Genomic DNA, 15,846 nt, shown 5'->3' on the forward strand with positions numbered 1-15,846 from the left:
TTGGAATTTAGTTTAACTTATAGTTCCTGAAACATGATGACTTTCTTTTTCAAAGTGGAAAATAAACTGTTTTGTACACACACTGAATGGATGCAGGAAAGGGATTGCAGGTCCAAGTGTTCACAGAACCTTGTCTTGTGTGGGACCAAGAGCAGCTGCTTCAGTAGATGAGGCAGAAATCAGTACCTGTTGGTGATAAAGCTTTTGCTTTTCAATATTAATATTTCAAAAAACAGTATTTAGAGATGTTTCTGGCAGTATTTCATGTTCAGAGACTGCTTTTTTTCAAACCATGGTAAAAACAAAAAAAGGAAAAAAACATATAAAATACTGAAGATAGCCCTCAAGGTACTTTGTAAAAATGTAGGTGTTCTGAGAAAGCCAGCTTGCTCCTTCTGTCCTTCCTGAGGCTGGAGATAGGCTGGGGCCAGGACAGTGGATCTGTATTGAAGGTCATGGCAGCTTCACTTCTCAGTAAAATTTGCCCCTCTGTGGTGGTAGCCCTGTAATTACTTACATGCTGTTTCTGTTCATAGGATAACAGAGATCTAAGTTTGGGTATCATGCACAAGGATGTGTTTTCCAGCCGTAGTCAGATGATGTTGAGGTGGTTCTGAAAAGGCATGGAGAGGCAGTTGCTAATGGGAACACTTGAGGTTTTTGGTTTGCTAGTAAAATTTCTTGGGAGTGTGTGTGAAACTTTTAATTTCTTTTAATGTGTGCATAACACTTAATGAGATAGCACTTAAGACTGTAATTGTGTGTACACAGCTAATGCCTAACAGTTTTCAGACAATCTGTTTAAAACCTCAGAGTGCTATAGCAATGCAAATAGGAATCTGCTTGCTTGAGTGGGATTTATAGTTTTGGGTAACTTTGCATACTCAAAAATAAAGTAAAATAAAACTTTTCGGGACCTAATGTGACTCCTTTGGTGGGGGAGGATGTTAGAACATACTAAATGCTTTAAGAATTTCATGGTCACTATAAACATAATCAAATAAACATAAATTTCACAAGCACAGAAAGTACATAGGAAAAAAAATGGTTTGGGCCTTAGTTCTGGGACAAATTCTGGCATAAGATAATAGAAGTCCAGCTGAATTTTTACCAAGGATTGGTTTTGTGCAGGGGCAAAGCTGTTAGTTTTTAGAGTAGCTAGCTGTGAGTCCTTAAAATAAACAAACTAATTTGCTGGTTGCTTAAATGGCTTCCAAGTCTTTGCTTAAAAATGGACACTGCACTAGTTCAGGTAAATGCTAGCACTATATTGTTATTTCTGAATTAGTGATATGAAAGGTGTCCTTGCCCATCGTAGGGCAGTTGGAATTAGACTTTTGCTCTTTCTAAATTAAACCATTCTATGGTTCTTTATTTTTTGTGGACCAGTCAGAATGCAGAATATGTAAAGACTGTGAGCAGTAAGGATAGTGGGTCCTTAATGTTCCACAATATGTAAACTGTCAAATATTTAAAATGCTTTGGGGTTTTCCAGGGGCTCTGGGGTGGTTTTTTGCAGTTGGATCAATTACAGAACACTTATTGAAGGCACTAAACAAATATTTTTTTTTTTAGTCTTTATCTGCACCACAAACTTATATTAAACTTGTTTTTTTTTTCTTGTGTTCTTTAGTGACTGAAATACGGAAGCTATAAACAAAATTTAATGTACACACATTCAAGAATTTTTAGTGACAATGGTTTCAAATATTAGAATAATCACAATCAATTATTCTTTGGAATAATTTTGAAATTATAGATGTTGTAAAATTGGATTTTGGTGGTGTTTTTTGGTGATACAATATTGTCATACAGTACATGGTTTTAACACTGTTTAGAGGATTGAAGGACTGCAGTTGTTGTATGTATGATTTTTGAGGGATTGATTGACTATGGCAGTTGAATGTGTGATGCTTAAATAAGTATGGTTCAATTTCTACTTGGAAAGTAAAATAAAAACCAACCTGTTTACAGGTGCTGAGTGAGTTGATAGTCTGTTATTCCTCCATGGTGTGTCTATCTTAATTTTTTAAAAATAGAATTTCCTGACTGCTCTTTGTGAAACTTCAATTTCTGAATGCATGTTGGTGTGAGGGATGCATTTCTGTAAATTTGCTCTTACTGCAATTGGGAATACAGTTATTAGAACAAGGCAGTCTGTTGAATTTGAATGTTCAGTTTCTAGTAATCTAGCAAACTAAATTGTTTTGCAAGTTGTCATTTACCTTATTTGCAGAATTAAAGGGATGAAAAGTTCTTCTCAGGTTATTAGTTCTGTTGAAGCAGTAGTGTGTTACTGGGTAAGAGTTATTCAGACCTCCCTTGTGAGACAGAGCAGACACCCTACTCCTAAAGCTTTTGTAACACAAATATTAATATTAAATATTAACACCAAAAGTATTACTGGCTCATCTGGTACAGGATACTGCAGTGTTGAATAACTGACTTGAATAGAACTCATTCTGTAAGAGATGAAATGGAATTAACCTTCCTGAAGACTAACTGTTGTTTTTCAAAAGACATGTCATGGCTATATTTTAGAAGATAAACTACTGATTAGAAAAATAGATTAATTTCTCTTAGAGTTCCCTTTGATTAAGGTAGGAGGTGCACTGCTGTTTGGATGACATTCTGCTGTTGTTAACAACAGCTGAAAAATTGCACTAGCTCCCCCCACCCCCAAAAAAAAAAAAATTACCCCAAGCACCCATAGTTGATGCTAATTGAGGCAGTTGTGAGCCAGAACTAATACTAGCAGTATGAATTCAGGCTTGCTTTGACTGTGCAAGCTAAAGCAAATGGAAATGATTTCTTGTTTAGTGTGCTGACAGGGGTGTGTGTGTGTGTGTTTGTAACTTTGAGTAGTTGAGAGAACAGACCCTGTAATACAGTTATGAATGTAAATGGCTTCAAAGAATATACTGGGGCCTGTAAGCTTCTTGGAACTTGTATATGAGGTGATAGGATTTGCAAGCTCTTTGTGATTAGTTTTGGTATGGGAACATCAGTCTTTGTAGCCCTGAACTGCCAACAACCTTTGTCCTTTATTTTACCTTCAGAAAAAAAAAGGGGGGGATGGGGTGGGGTCATGTTTGAAATAGGGAAGTAAATGAATGTTGGCTAATGGCCATGTCTTTTCCTAGAGCAAAAAAAATATCTTGGAAAGATAGATGAGATTGTGGACCTGGATTTGAATGATATGTGAAGCTTTCTAAATTATTTATCAGCACAAGCCTTTTTGGAATGGCTAAAGCACTGTTACATTGAAGGGAGAGAGAATAGAATGGTTGCCAAGAGGAGATTTTTACTGGATTCTGCTAGAAGAATAATTTGTCTTTTAAAATTATCTGTGTTAAGCTTTAAGTAGCAGTTAAGAAATGTCCACACAATGCTGTGAAATCTGTTTGAATAGCTCTGGACCCTTTTTCTGCTGCTTATTATTAGCATAGTTTATGTATTTTGGGTTTTTTGTTAGTATCGTTTTGCTCCAGTGACATATCTGATGAAAACGAAATTATGGGAATGATCTGTTGAATTATATCTGACTGGCAAGAATAGTAACTAGTTAATTCTTTCTTATTTTATTTATATCTACATTGTTTTTATCCAGTGAAAAGTCCTGCAAGTAGTTGGTACAACCCTTTTCACCTCAGGAACTACAGATCTCATTCAATGTCATCCTTTTAAAACTGACAACACCAATAATGCTTCTTTTTTGAAGCATGAACATTTTTGAAAGCTGTTGTATATCTTAAACAGTTGTTTTTATCCAAGTAGCAATTTCATATTTCAGCTGACCTTATAATCCATAATGGAGAGCTCAGTAAGACAAAAGACTGCAGATGACGTTTGTTCCTATTGGTTGTAAGGAGGGTACAGCAGTTCCCACTTGTAGATGATGGAAGGGAGCACACATCTCCTTACTTTTGAAAAGTTCAGCTCTGTTTATCTTTCATGTGTATTCTTTGGGGTATACAAGTTTGTCAGTATTTCAGTAATTGGATTGTGAAGAGTTGAACAGTGAGCAGACCTGCTGAGGACTAAGTTTTCAGAAAAGTACGGTGCCTTGGGGTATGTTTATATCGAAGTATGTTTATGTGGGCTGCTCTTCTATGGCTAGGACAAACTTACTTTCCTGGTGTCAGCATTCTTCATGCTGCTTGACTTAAAATGATCATAAAGCCTAATAACATAAAAGTAGTTTCAATATTTCTGTGTTAAATTGTTTGAGATATAAGGGCATATCACCATGGAACTAATTCTTTCACAAGAATACCCTTAAAAACAAGCATTCCCCACTTCCCAGATCTGTAATGAAATACAGATTTATAGGTCAAGTGAAGATAGCCTGCCAGCTTTCAAATATTGTAGCATAAAGAGGAAATGGAAAATGAAGGTAAAGGCAATAAATGATTGCTTTGATATGTTAAACTAACAGCATTGCATACCTGAATCTGGAAGCTGTGAATTCACTAAAGAAACCGTTTTAATCTGAGTTATTGTGATACTCTCTGCTAGAAGGTACTCTGTTATTTTACTATCCCATTTGGGAGAAATAGTTGCATGTAATTTTATTTGTTACAGACCTGTTTACAAATACTTCCATGCAGTTGTTAATACATTCATATTTTGGATATTGCAGGTTAGTGTTTTCTTTAAAGCTCTAAAATGTAATGCAGAAACAATATAATAAATATTCTGATTGTTATGTAATTGATAAGGAAGATGAGAAGAAGATTTGTATCCATTCTGAAGTAACTCTCTGAAGAGTTGTGTATTGCTTCTAGACATTGAAAGATTTTTAGTTTTTTTTATGAATGACTGTCAAAGCTGATGGGACTCATCAGACTGGCATGGATAACCCTTGATCTGTGAAATCCAGTGCTTTTACCCTAAAATGGTAATTTCAGAGGAGGATATGAGCTGTATTGAGTTTCGAAGTAATAAAGTATGTCTTGAATTTGAGTTTTTGTCTTGTGTAAAGGAACTATATTTGTCTGTAATAAAGACTAGCTTACATCTTTGAGCACTGTTACATTTGAAGAACAAGCAATTGTGTTTGGAGTTGCAATTGTGTGCAAGAATAGTGTCCCATGTTCTAATTTTTCCTTGTTTTTGTTAACATTACTCTTGTATTGGAGACATTTACATGGGTGAATATACAGGGTGGCTTACTGTGGGCCAACTTGAAGTTTATGAAGTATGTTAAGATGAAAACTTTGTAACCAAGTTAGGAAAGTGGACATTTGCCTTGCCAATTAGTATGTACTACAGTAAAATACCAAGTAAAAGCCTTGGAGGCAGGTGGGTTTTGGTTTGGAGTTTTTCTCTTAGCTAACTGTCTGTTTATTTTTAAATCTAGCCACGAGCTGATCCCATCCCAATATGTAGCTTTTGCTTGGGAACGAAAGAATCAAATCGTGAAAAAAAGCCAGAAGAGCTCTTGTCTTGTGCAGATTGTGGCAGCAGTGGTAAGTTGGCTGAATTTACAAATACTGTGAACCATATCCTCTCTTAAAACAAATATAGATCAAGAACTGAAACCAGGGGGACAGAGGAATTTGTTGTTGTTTTTCTTGGTTTGTTTGTTTTGTTTTTGTTTGGTTTATTTAAACTAGAATTTTGTCATCTTTAGGATAGTTACAAGTGAGAGGTATGAATTAATCTTTATGTCAAAGTATAGGTCTGCTGAGTAAATTAAGAGGAGGAAACTACACTTTTACAATACAAGAATTCAGTTATTGTTTGGGATCCATGTGGGATTTGAAAACTCAAATGATGGTCAAGAATTTTGCTTGCACAGATTTACAGCATTTCAGAAGCTGAGGAATAATCATGGTAATAAAGACTATGTAGCAATCTTTGCTGCTGCACATCTTGTGTATTCAGTTCATTTTTTTATTAAATGATTGTGTTACTCAAGAGGGAATTTGAATAATATTTTAAGTTACATGCCACATGAGGTGGGCAGCTGGTTGGTTGCTTGTCAGGCACAAGATCATGTCACTGCTGATTGCATGTACCTCACTCCTGTGTGCTGCAGCAGCTCTTGCAGGCTGTGGCTGCTCCTAATGCCGGTGCTTCTCTTCTCTGTGGTGACCAGTGCTGGGGCCTGAGGCAACAGCCTGAACTTGGGCTGGGGAAGGTTTGAAGAAACTTCTCCCAGAAGGTGGTTGTGAGCTAGAACAGGCTCTCCAGGGCACCAAGACTGACAAAACTCTCAAGGCACATGTTGTGACTCTTGGGGATGCCCTGTGAAGGGCCAGGAGTTGGACTTGATGATCCTTGCAGGTCCCTTCCAGCTCTGGACATGCTGTGATTCTGTGCATCTGGAGTCCATGAGTATCATCATTTTGTTGGTATGCTGACGGTAGCTATGGCAGTTCTCAGGTCCAGCTACATCAGTACTTGAGTAAAAATAGAGATAGTATGGATAAAAAACATATTTTCAGTTAATCAAGATATGTTATTGGTTATCTGCTTCTCAATTGTCACCCTGATAGTTGCTTGGTATTTTAGCCAGTGTATTTTTTAGTGAATTTTACCCAGTTATTATACTCTGAAATAAGAAAATTACTTTTTTAACCCAGTATGCAATAGTAAACCTCATAAATTTAAATTGTCTTCCTTTAGTGGTTTATAGGTTACAGGTCACCTCTGTTTTCAAATCTGTTTTGTGATATTTGCAAAATTAATACTTGGTTAGACTTTGGTGCAGAGTTTAAAATTATCAGGTGAGCTTAGATATCAGCCACTCTTCTATTGTGTAATAATTCCCTGGTGGGTCTTAAGACACTTTAGAACTGGAAGTCTTGACTTTCATGGATCAGCCTCTATTTGAATTAACACCGATACATTCTCTCTGCCTCATTAAGACTAAATTATCTTTAATTAGTTCCTCAGATGTATTAGGTAGAAGGAATGAAATAGTGGGGCTGCCAATCAGTTTGCTGGATGGTTAAACTTTAGCTACTGATGCCTAACTAAAATAAAAACCAATTTCAGTGCAATTTATAAATAACAAAACTTCACTCAAGTGGAGTTTTATTGTAATTGGATTTGTAATTTTGCACATTGCAGTGTATCTCAAAGCTGGTCTTGCTGTCTAACAAATAGAAAAGAAATTGCATGTTGTGCACAGCAAGCAAATTGTTCAGTTGATCAGAGATTAAATTGCAGTGCCCACTACTGGCATGCCTGTTTTCCCTTTTTGTTTTTGTGTCAAGTCACTTTTGTCTTTTCAGGTAGTGCCTCTGCATTCTGAAAGCAGAAACTAGCTGGATAACCAGGTGTGCACATTTCTGTGGTATTTTGGAGGAAAAATATTTGGGTATTAGAAATGAAGTGCACTGCTGTGTCAGTTGGCACAGAGGATTTTCTCAAAAAGTAAGATGAGGGATGCCAGATGTGAGAAAACAAATCCCATTACAGAAGCAGACGTAGTTCTTCTTGGTTTTGGTTGGGTTTTGTAGTTTGTTTGGGTTTTTTTCTCTGCTTTTTCCTTATCTCTTGATTTTGAAAAATCAATACACTTGAGAACTGGAATCAAACTCTGCTTCTATTTTTTCCAAACAAGATGTGCAGAAGCAATTGAACATTAATGCTGCTGACAGATTTTTATGAGGGTTTGAAGTTGTAGAATGACGAGGGGAAAAATGGAGTGACTGGAAAATGATAATAAATGTTTTTTAAAGGGGGCAAAAATAGCAAAAAGTAGAATACCTGTGGGTATTTTCCTTTCAAATTGAATATTCTCCTGAGGAGGCAAGAGGGTTACTTATCAAAGATGGATAGAGCCGGCTGGACAGCAGAGCAACAGAGACACTGGACTCAGGTCAGAGGGAATAGGGACAGAAAATATTTGGAAAGAAGTGGGCAAAGATCACTTTCTAAATGAGATTTAGGGTATGCTTTAGTAATAGTGGACTATAGCAACTGTCTTAATTATTGCTGTCTGTATAAGTATATCAGGTTAGTTGGGTAAAATGAACTGCTAACAAAGCTGCAGGTAGTAAAAACTGGTACATCCCCAAGACAGGTGCACTGACCATCTCTGCGCATAGCTAAAGTCTCCCTAAATAATGATAACACTATGTACCTTAAAGATTATCAGACACAAAGTTGAGGGGGTGTTTTTGTGAATTATCTACACAGTAGTTCCCAGCATTTTTGTTTAAGTTAAAAATAACCGGAGATATTAGCATAACTTATTTCACACTGTCTTTAATTGTAGTCACTGATCTAATGCTTGTTCTTTTAAAAGACTAGCTTTTTCATCAAATCCTTTAATGAATAAAAAAGGCTCAGCTTTGTGAGGAAGACACAAAAGTGATTGAGACCCTCACTTTTGATTTCCTGGTCTCACCTATTTCTGCCACGTCAGTGTATCGCAAATATTTACCATTTCAAACATGGGTGGACAAATTTTGAAGTGTTTCATTTTAATGCAGGCCTGTATCTATTCCTGGTGAAATCTTCCAGCTTGCAAAGGTCTACATTTCCAGAAATCTGGTAAACTTGTTTGATACATTAAAATATTGATACTGCTGAGTTTTAAAAGAAAGTCACGTGGTTGAGCCAGGAGAAATTACCAGTTTAAACACTTGAAACTAGGGTTGGAACTTCTTGGAGTTTTATCAGCTTCTGGATGTGGAGAAGAGAGTATGTTTGTAATTTGAGTTTAGGTTAGTTAGAGGTGAAATACTGCAAATTTGGGAGCCCAAAACATGCTTTCCTTCAGCTCTCCGATTAAAAAAAGCTAGCTGTAAAATCAGCGAAGGGCACCATAACTTCAAATGACTATTGAAATCTGTTAAACTACAAAATCTGTGTAACTGCTATGAATGTAGTTAAACAGTTCCTTTTAAAATTGAAACTTGCTGGTTACCACTTAATGTCTGGTAGGCATTACCCTATACATGTTACTGTTACATTTGCACTATGTCAATTTGTATCTAAAATGAATAGTTTAAGTATTATCAGCTATTAGAAAACCATATCATACAGTATTTTGAAATCTAAAAGTTCTTGGGCTGTCTCTGCTAGTGCATACCTGGAAAAGATAGTGAAAAAAAATATGGCAAATCCATAGTGATGGTTCTCATTTGCAGCCTTTCAGTTCTAGTTACTTGTGGCTCAAGGATTAGGAATTGCAGGCATGTTTAATACCAGTGAATTATTTTTCTTGAATTTTTGTCTGATAATAAGAGCTAGTGATTAAAGAAATGTATTAAGATGTGTAATTGGTTGAATGAGAAATGTTCCATTGGTAGAGAAGAGATACAAACTAATACAGTTATACTTAATTTGTTCACACAGTGGTTACCAGCCAGTGAAAATGGGTGTTCCATATGTTTATACATCAGTTACTTACGTAAAACAAAATTAAAATCAACAGCTTGAACTGCAACTTACTTGCTCCTTGAAATAAATCACTTCTGTGCAGAGTAGATAACTGGAGTTAAATACATTTACATGGAGGTGATTGATTCACAGCTATGCTTTAATGTGTTAATAGGATTGTTAAGTCATAGTTGATAAAATAAGTCTTTATGTGATATTGATTACTAATATCAGCCTCTCTAGGGGGTTTCATTGAAGGGAGTAATATCTCATTGAACTCATCTCTGCTGTTGTAGTATATTTGTCACATTCTTGGAAGTGCATGCTCAATTTTAACCCTAAAAAATGTTGGTATATGCAAAGAATCAAATGATTATGCTTTTTCAATATTTTTCTGAAACTACTCTTTGAATTGATTATTGATTACTCTTTCCTAATAAATTATATCTCTGCATTTTATTTTGAGAAAATGCACAGTTGTCCTTCAAAGTTTAACTATAAAGTGGTTTAAGCCTTGGATAAATAGAATAAAAGGAAGTAAAATCTGAAATTGTCACTTATTCAGGTGGCTTTTGAATTCCATCAGTCTTTGCCATTTGTGCCTCAGTCCATTAGACAAAAATAGCAAATGCTCATAGACGAGATTGTATTTTCATTTATGGTGTTTGAGCTCAGTCCTGGACTGAGAGACAGTAGATGGAGAAAGTCTGAATCACTGTAACTGCAGCATTACCTAGAAGAAAGCACTCATTGCAACTCTGACAGTGAGAGGAAAGCACCTTTGATGTGTGCCGCGTCGCTGCAGCCATCTCTAAGTGCAGCCTGGCATCAGGGATTCTTCTCTCTCTGACAACTTCTGTGGTTATGTTCATGATAGATAATCTCTGAACATAATACTCTCATCAAGTGTTTTCCTGGGAATGCTTATCCCTTCCTATATAGCAGTGCTTTTATCTTGTCTGGATTAGGGCTACACTCCGAGGTTGCTGAAGACGTGAAAAAAGTCTCTGCCAGTATTGCCTCAGGTGCTGGATGTGTTCAGTTGCCTGGCATCCTCTGTTAATTGGAAAAGTCCTGCTGGCCTTCAAGACTACTGTGAAAAGAGGGTGGTCCTGCCAAGGAATTTTTGTGTTTTGTGGGGGTGGTAGTTCAATACTTCACACCCACCCCGTCAATTTTAAACCTTGTATTGCTATATGTTTTCCTTATGCCAATTGCTAGATTATTTTTTTCTCTTTTTATTACTCTGAAATTGTTCTTTGTGTATAATTAATTGAAATAAGAAATGCATATAGTTTGGCTTTTCAGTTTCTCTGGTAGATACTTAGTTATTTTTCTAACTATACTAATGCAATTTTATCTGAAGGTTTCCTCTGTTTATTTTGAACTGCTGTGAAAGTGGAATGTGGTCAATTTATAAATATACTTTTTTCAGAACCAATGACAGTTTAATATGCTATGGAAATAACCTAGTGAAAATAAAAATTTCAGTTTTAGGTGCTTATGTAGACCATTCACTGGTGTCAGTTACAGTAAAAGTCAGTTTTCTACCTGTCTTCATGCATTGGTTTAATGACAATTATTCTGTATATTTGTATGAAGTAGATGAGCTAAATAATGTGTTGCAAAATTCCGAAAGCAGATGGTACTTGCAGGGTTCTGGTGGTACTGGCTACATCCTGCTGAACTTCAGAATCAGTCTAACCAATCTTAAATCTCAACCTCTCAGTAACATTTTGGTGTTTTTTAGGACATCCATCATGTTTGAAATTCTGTCCTGAGTTAACAACAAATGTGAAGGCGTTGAGGTGGCAGTGTATTGAATGCAAGACATGCAGTGCATGTAGGATCCAAGGCAAAAATGCAGTAAGTTAGACTTGTTCAGTGTTACTGCACTTCTCTTTGTTTATAGTAGCTTTATAATTAGCACATGTCCAAATGCAAACCGCTTCTAACAATGCTGTATTAAGTCTTTTTTTCCTTTTTCCTTTTGTCCACCTTCTCATCCCTGCCCCTCCAGGATAACATGCTTTTTTGCGACTCCTGTGATCGAGGGTTCCACATGGAGTGCTGTGACCCGCCACTATCCCGAATGCCAAAAGGTGATCTAAAAAATCCTTTCCATGACAGTACTTCCATTTGCAGTCTTGTATTAAGTGACAAAACCTGTCAAGCATGCTAGTATTGTTTTTATTTTCAGTGATAAATAGTATGATTTCATTCATATCAAAGGAAATTTTACTTGTCATTATGTGAGGGTTTTATTCCTCAGGAAAATAAAAAAGATCTACATATAGTTCACCAGATGTATTCACTGTGTAATGAGTTGTTGCCCCAGTTATTGTAGATGAAATTTTAGAAAGGCTGTTTAAATGCTTGGAGTATATACACTGACAAAGAAGTTCTTGGAACATGTAGAAGAGATTTTTCTTACTGCCTTTTGTAGGAGTGATTGGAAAAACAGGCAAACAAAACAAAATGCATGTGTCTTCAGGTTCTCTAATCTCTAGGTTTCTTACCTATGGCACCTCTCACTTCTGCTCTTACATCTTTATGGCTTTTCCTATTTAATCTTAAAGTTACATTTAAATGTAATCTTAGTTACATTTACATCTTAAAGTTACAAAAAAGTCTTAAAGACTTTTTTCAGTTCCTCCCCTCCCAGTCCCCAGCCTCATCTGCAATACATGTTTGGCTACCTAATGTTAAAAGGATGCTAAATTCAAGTTGTGTATGAAAACAAATATACCATAGGTGTGAAGTACTATATTTAGCATGCTCTACCTCAGTGGCTTTGTAACGCACATATAAATTTTTTACCCTATCTTAATTCTGTATGGAGAAAGATCTAGGTAGTATAAGGAGGGACAAGCTAGAACAAAAATTCTTCTAGAAACCTAATTGCTCATAATCTTTCCTGTGATTCTTGTTGCCTCTTGTATCCTCCTTTCCATGAGCACTTTGCTTTTAAAAATTTCAGAGTATAGATAGAGGTGGATCACTTTTTCTGTCCACATTCCCTTGCCTATATCCTGTTCAAGAGATAATTTGCTGACTTTGTATATGCTTGGTATGTATGTTGGTACACACCTGCAGTACAGATTAGATAAACTGTGTACAACTAAACTTTTTTTGTATATAGGGATGTGGATTTGCCAGGTCTGTAGACCAAAGAAGAAAGGGAGAAAGCTGCTTCATGAGAAGGCTGCGCAAATAAGGAGACGATATGCAAAACCTATTGGACGACCGAAAAATAAATTAAAGCAACGAATGTTGTAAGTTTCTCTTGGTTTTTATTTCTTTAGATGTTTCTGAGAATGTAGTCAGATAAGAGTTTCATATATGTTTAAGCAGAGTTTTTAACTCTGTTTCAAATTGGGGAAAACAGATGAGTGATTTTCTATGTGCCTTTCAGCCCAATGTTCAATAACTTGTATACTATAGTAGGTGCTTTTGGTGTCATGTCAGGCGGTGATAAAAAAATTACTGTAACTTGACTTTTCAGATTCCGTAAGTTTTTATCAAAAATTGTACATAGAGCAGGTGCAAATAAACTTCTATATAATAACATATGCCACAGCTGTCTTGAAATGTAGCTTCAGATAATTGTAGTATCTACAGAATACAAAGTGGATAATATCAAGCTATGATAGACAACTTCAGGAGACCATTCTGCTCAAAGAGCTGTTTGAAAACTGTATAAAAATTACTTTGTTAATATCAGCTCACAAAACCCATTCCAAAAAGCAAACTATACAAGTAACAGAGAAGTTGTGGTTTCAGCGGTACTCTAAAAAAGATGATTACTTGAATTCTGCTGTCAACCTGTTACTAGGAAAAGAGATTACAATTCCTCTTGCTTCTCGGGACTGTGTTTATCCAAAACAAGAGTGTGCTGTAGTGTTTTTTACTATCTGTCCTCCCAGGAAACACTGTAGCTGGAGATTAGAAGTCTTGGTTAGAGGATTGTTTAAGTAGCATTGAAATACTGAGTTCATGTTACACTGAGTGTTAAGTAGGAACAGATTCTGTGTCAGCTACAGTAGCATGTTGCCCTCCATCAAGCCATATACACCTTTTTTTGCCCCTATTTAAGTATTATTTAACTGTTTGGCTATGTCAACTGAGCAGCTGAAAAGCTTTCTGACTCTACCAACTACTCATTCTGTACATTATGACATTATTCTCTACAGTCTAAAAACCTGTCTGGTATTATTCAGAGTTGCATGAGAGCTGCTGTAAAACTTGGCATTTTGCAAAACAAGGATTTTTGAAGCCAGTGAAGCCCACATGTGAAAAGAGAAGGAAAAGTACTTGCAGTTATAATGCACTAGTCAAGTTGATTTACTTGATGATGTGCATCTTTCTGTATAGTCTTTTGCCTTTCTCTCTTCCAGAATCTTTCATCTTGCCTTCTTGTTTCTTGTCCTGAAGTTCAGTGTTTGTTGCTCTAGTAAAGTAGTTCAGGGCAGGAATCAAGTATGACACTACATGAAAGTAAAAGATGTAGTTGTACTGGCTGGTGAGACCATGCTGTTAGACTGAGTGAAACATTGTACTTCTCCATTCTCCTCCTGAATAAATAGCTTAGGAATTTCAACGTCATTGAGATTTCTATATATCATTGTGTGTGCATAATAAAAATATTCCCTATATCTGCAGCTATGCCTTGGGCTTTAGTTGTACCTCTGGTTTTATTTACCCTTGAAAACAGATAAACCTTGAGCTGGAGGTTAGGGCTCTCTTGTGGTTCAGGAGTGATACTCCCCAGCTGAGTGCTACTGCTGAGGCTTCCTGCTCTCTTGCTTCCCCCTCCTCCTGCCACTGTCTGGAGAGGAGAATTGAAGGCACAAAAAGTAAAGATCCAGGCTGAGATAAGAACAGTTTACTGGAAACAGGAGTGAGAAAAGAAAGCAAACAGTAACAGCTACAGTACCAATAACAAAGTGTACAAGACAGGCAAAACAGTTCACATGTGATTATTTGACATGGTGTTACCCAGCTGCTCCCTGCTTACCTGACTGCAAAGAACCCCTTCTCCCTGGAAGAGAGTCCCTTTTCCTGCCCATGAGGTGGAACAGAGTAACCACTGGGTCCTGAACATGTTCCCCTTGGCTACTGCAAAACTTCACCCTGCCCTGACCAGAACCAGGACCGGTTCCAATACAGTCCTGTCATCTTTCTTCTCTGCAGTCATGCATGTTTGGGTTCCCAAGGGGGGGATTTAGCAGCAGTGTACCCCTGGACACTAATTCTGCTTCTCCTCCTTCCTCATACGTGTAATAGAAAGGTTGGGAATGTTATGAGGCTTTTCTTGTTATGTTTTGCTGTTGAGATGTTGAGCTGCAACTTTGATAGTGAACATCATGCTAAAGGATGCAGATGTTCTTTTAGTATTATATGAAGATTATTAATATTTTCAGAAATATTTTCCTTGTAGCATCTGAGCTGCATGAGCATGTTATAGGAGTGCTTGGGAAGCACTTTGTAAAATAAGTATTTGCAATACTGCCAGCACATTTCTATTACTTCAGTGTCTCATATATAAAACAAAGCAATCTTGCTTTGGAAAAATAGTAGTTAGAGTAAGAGAAGAGACTCCTTGGCATGAAATCCTATTTAAAAGTGATTGTGGAGTACTGAAGACAATAGTGTCAAACATAAAAAGTGTGTAGTCACATGAAACACAGGAAGGTTAGTCAATGCCATTTACTCCTTGTATAGTACAAAGAAAATCTTTCAAGTGGTACTGGAATAATTTTTTGCCTGTTGACCATCTGTTGGAAGCCCTTCACAGGCAAATTACTGTGTAAGATTAACTTAAACCAGGTGTGTGCTGGCCTCTGGCACTGCTGGTGGTTCCCACATCTGGCACTGAGAACAGGTCTTGGGATGGACTTATGTGTATGACACCAAAGGAAACAAAAGATTTAGAAGTTTTTGGTTTTGTTGCCTCTTAGGAACTAACCAAATTTAAGGATGTGTGGGTGGAAGAAGGGCTGGTTCTTAAGCTGGTGGGCCCTTGGAGGTCAGTAACCAGATGGTAGCCCTCGGCTGTTGAATCCCTAATTAGAAGTAACCTGTTGCAATTAATTACTTCTACCCTCTTAATTGAGATACTGAAGTCTGTGGAAGAAAACTTTCTGCTGCAAAGTAAATAAGTGAACTTCAAAGAGCAGGATGGAAAAGGGAATGAAAGAAAGCATGTGATACCACTGTGTACTTTGTTTGGCTTTGTAATTTGATTGTATGTCCTGATAACTATTTCTTTTATATTTTCAAAAGTTCTGTTTCTGTATGCTCGAATATACTACTTTGCAGTGTAGTTCCTCTCTTCTGTTATTAGCAACTAGTTAAACCTGTAATTCTGTTCTCACAAATGTTGGCTTTCAGTATGCGCTTTTTCTTCCTAGCATTTAAATAAGATTCACTACTCTGTTTTTTCCTAACACCGTCTGTGTTAGGCCTGATTAGTTCATGGCTCTTCTGCAAATGCACCTTGGT

General features: G+C 36.7%; 1 protein-coding gene across 5 annotated transcripts in view; it reads left to right on the plus strand.

The window, feature by feature from the left end:
* KAT6B (lysine acetyltransferase 6B) overlaps positions 1 to 15,846 on the plus strand; it is a 101,697-nt gene that overhangs the window by 43,141 nt on the left and 42,710 nt on the right. For all 5 annotated transcript variants that reach the window (XM_064716480.1, XM_064716484.1, XM_064716482.1 and 2 more), the window contains 4 exons: positions 5,363 to 5,471; positions 11,093 to 11,208; positions 11,363 to 11,444; positions 12,485 to 12,617. In XM_064716480.1, the coding sequence (XP_064572550.1) occupies positions 5,363 to 5,471; positions 11,093 to 11,208; positions 11,363 to 11,444; positions 12,485 to 12,617 (440 nt within the window). The remainder of the gene's footprint in view (positions 1 to 5,362; positions 5,472 to 11,092; positions 11,209 to 11,362; positions 11,445 to 12,484; positions 12,618 to 15,846) is intronic.

This window comes from Zonotrichia leucophrys, chromosome 6 (assembly GCF_028769735.1).
Source record: "Zonotrichia leucophrys gambelii isolate GWCS_2022_RI chromosome 6, RI_Zleu_2.0, whole genome shotgun sequence".
NCBI classification, from domain to species: domain Eukaryota; kingdom Metazoa; phylum Chordata; class Aves; order Passeriformes; family Passerellidae; genus Zonotrichia; species Zonotrichia leucophrys.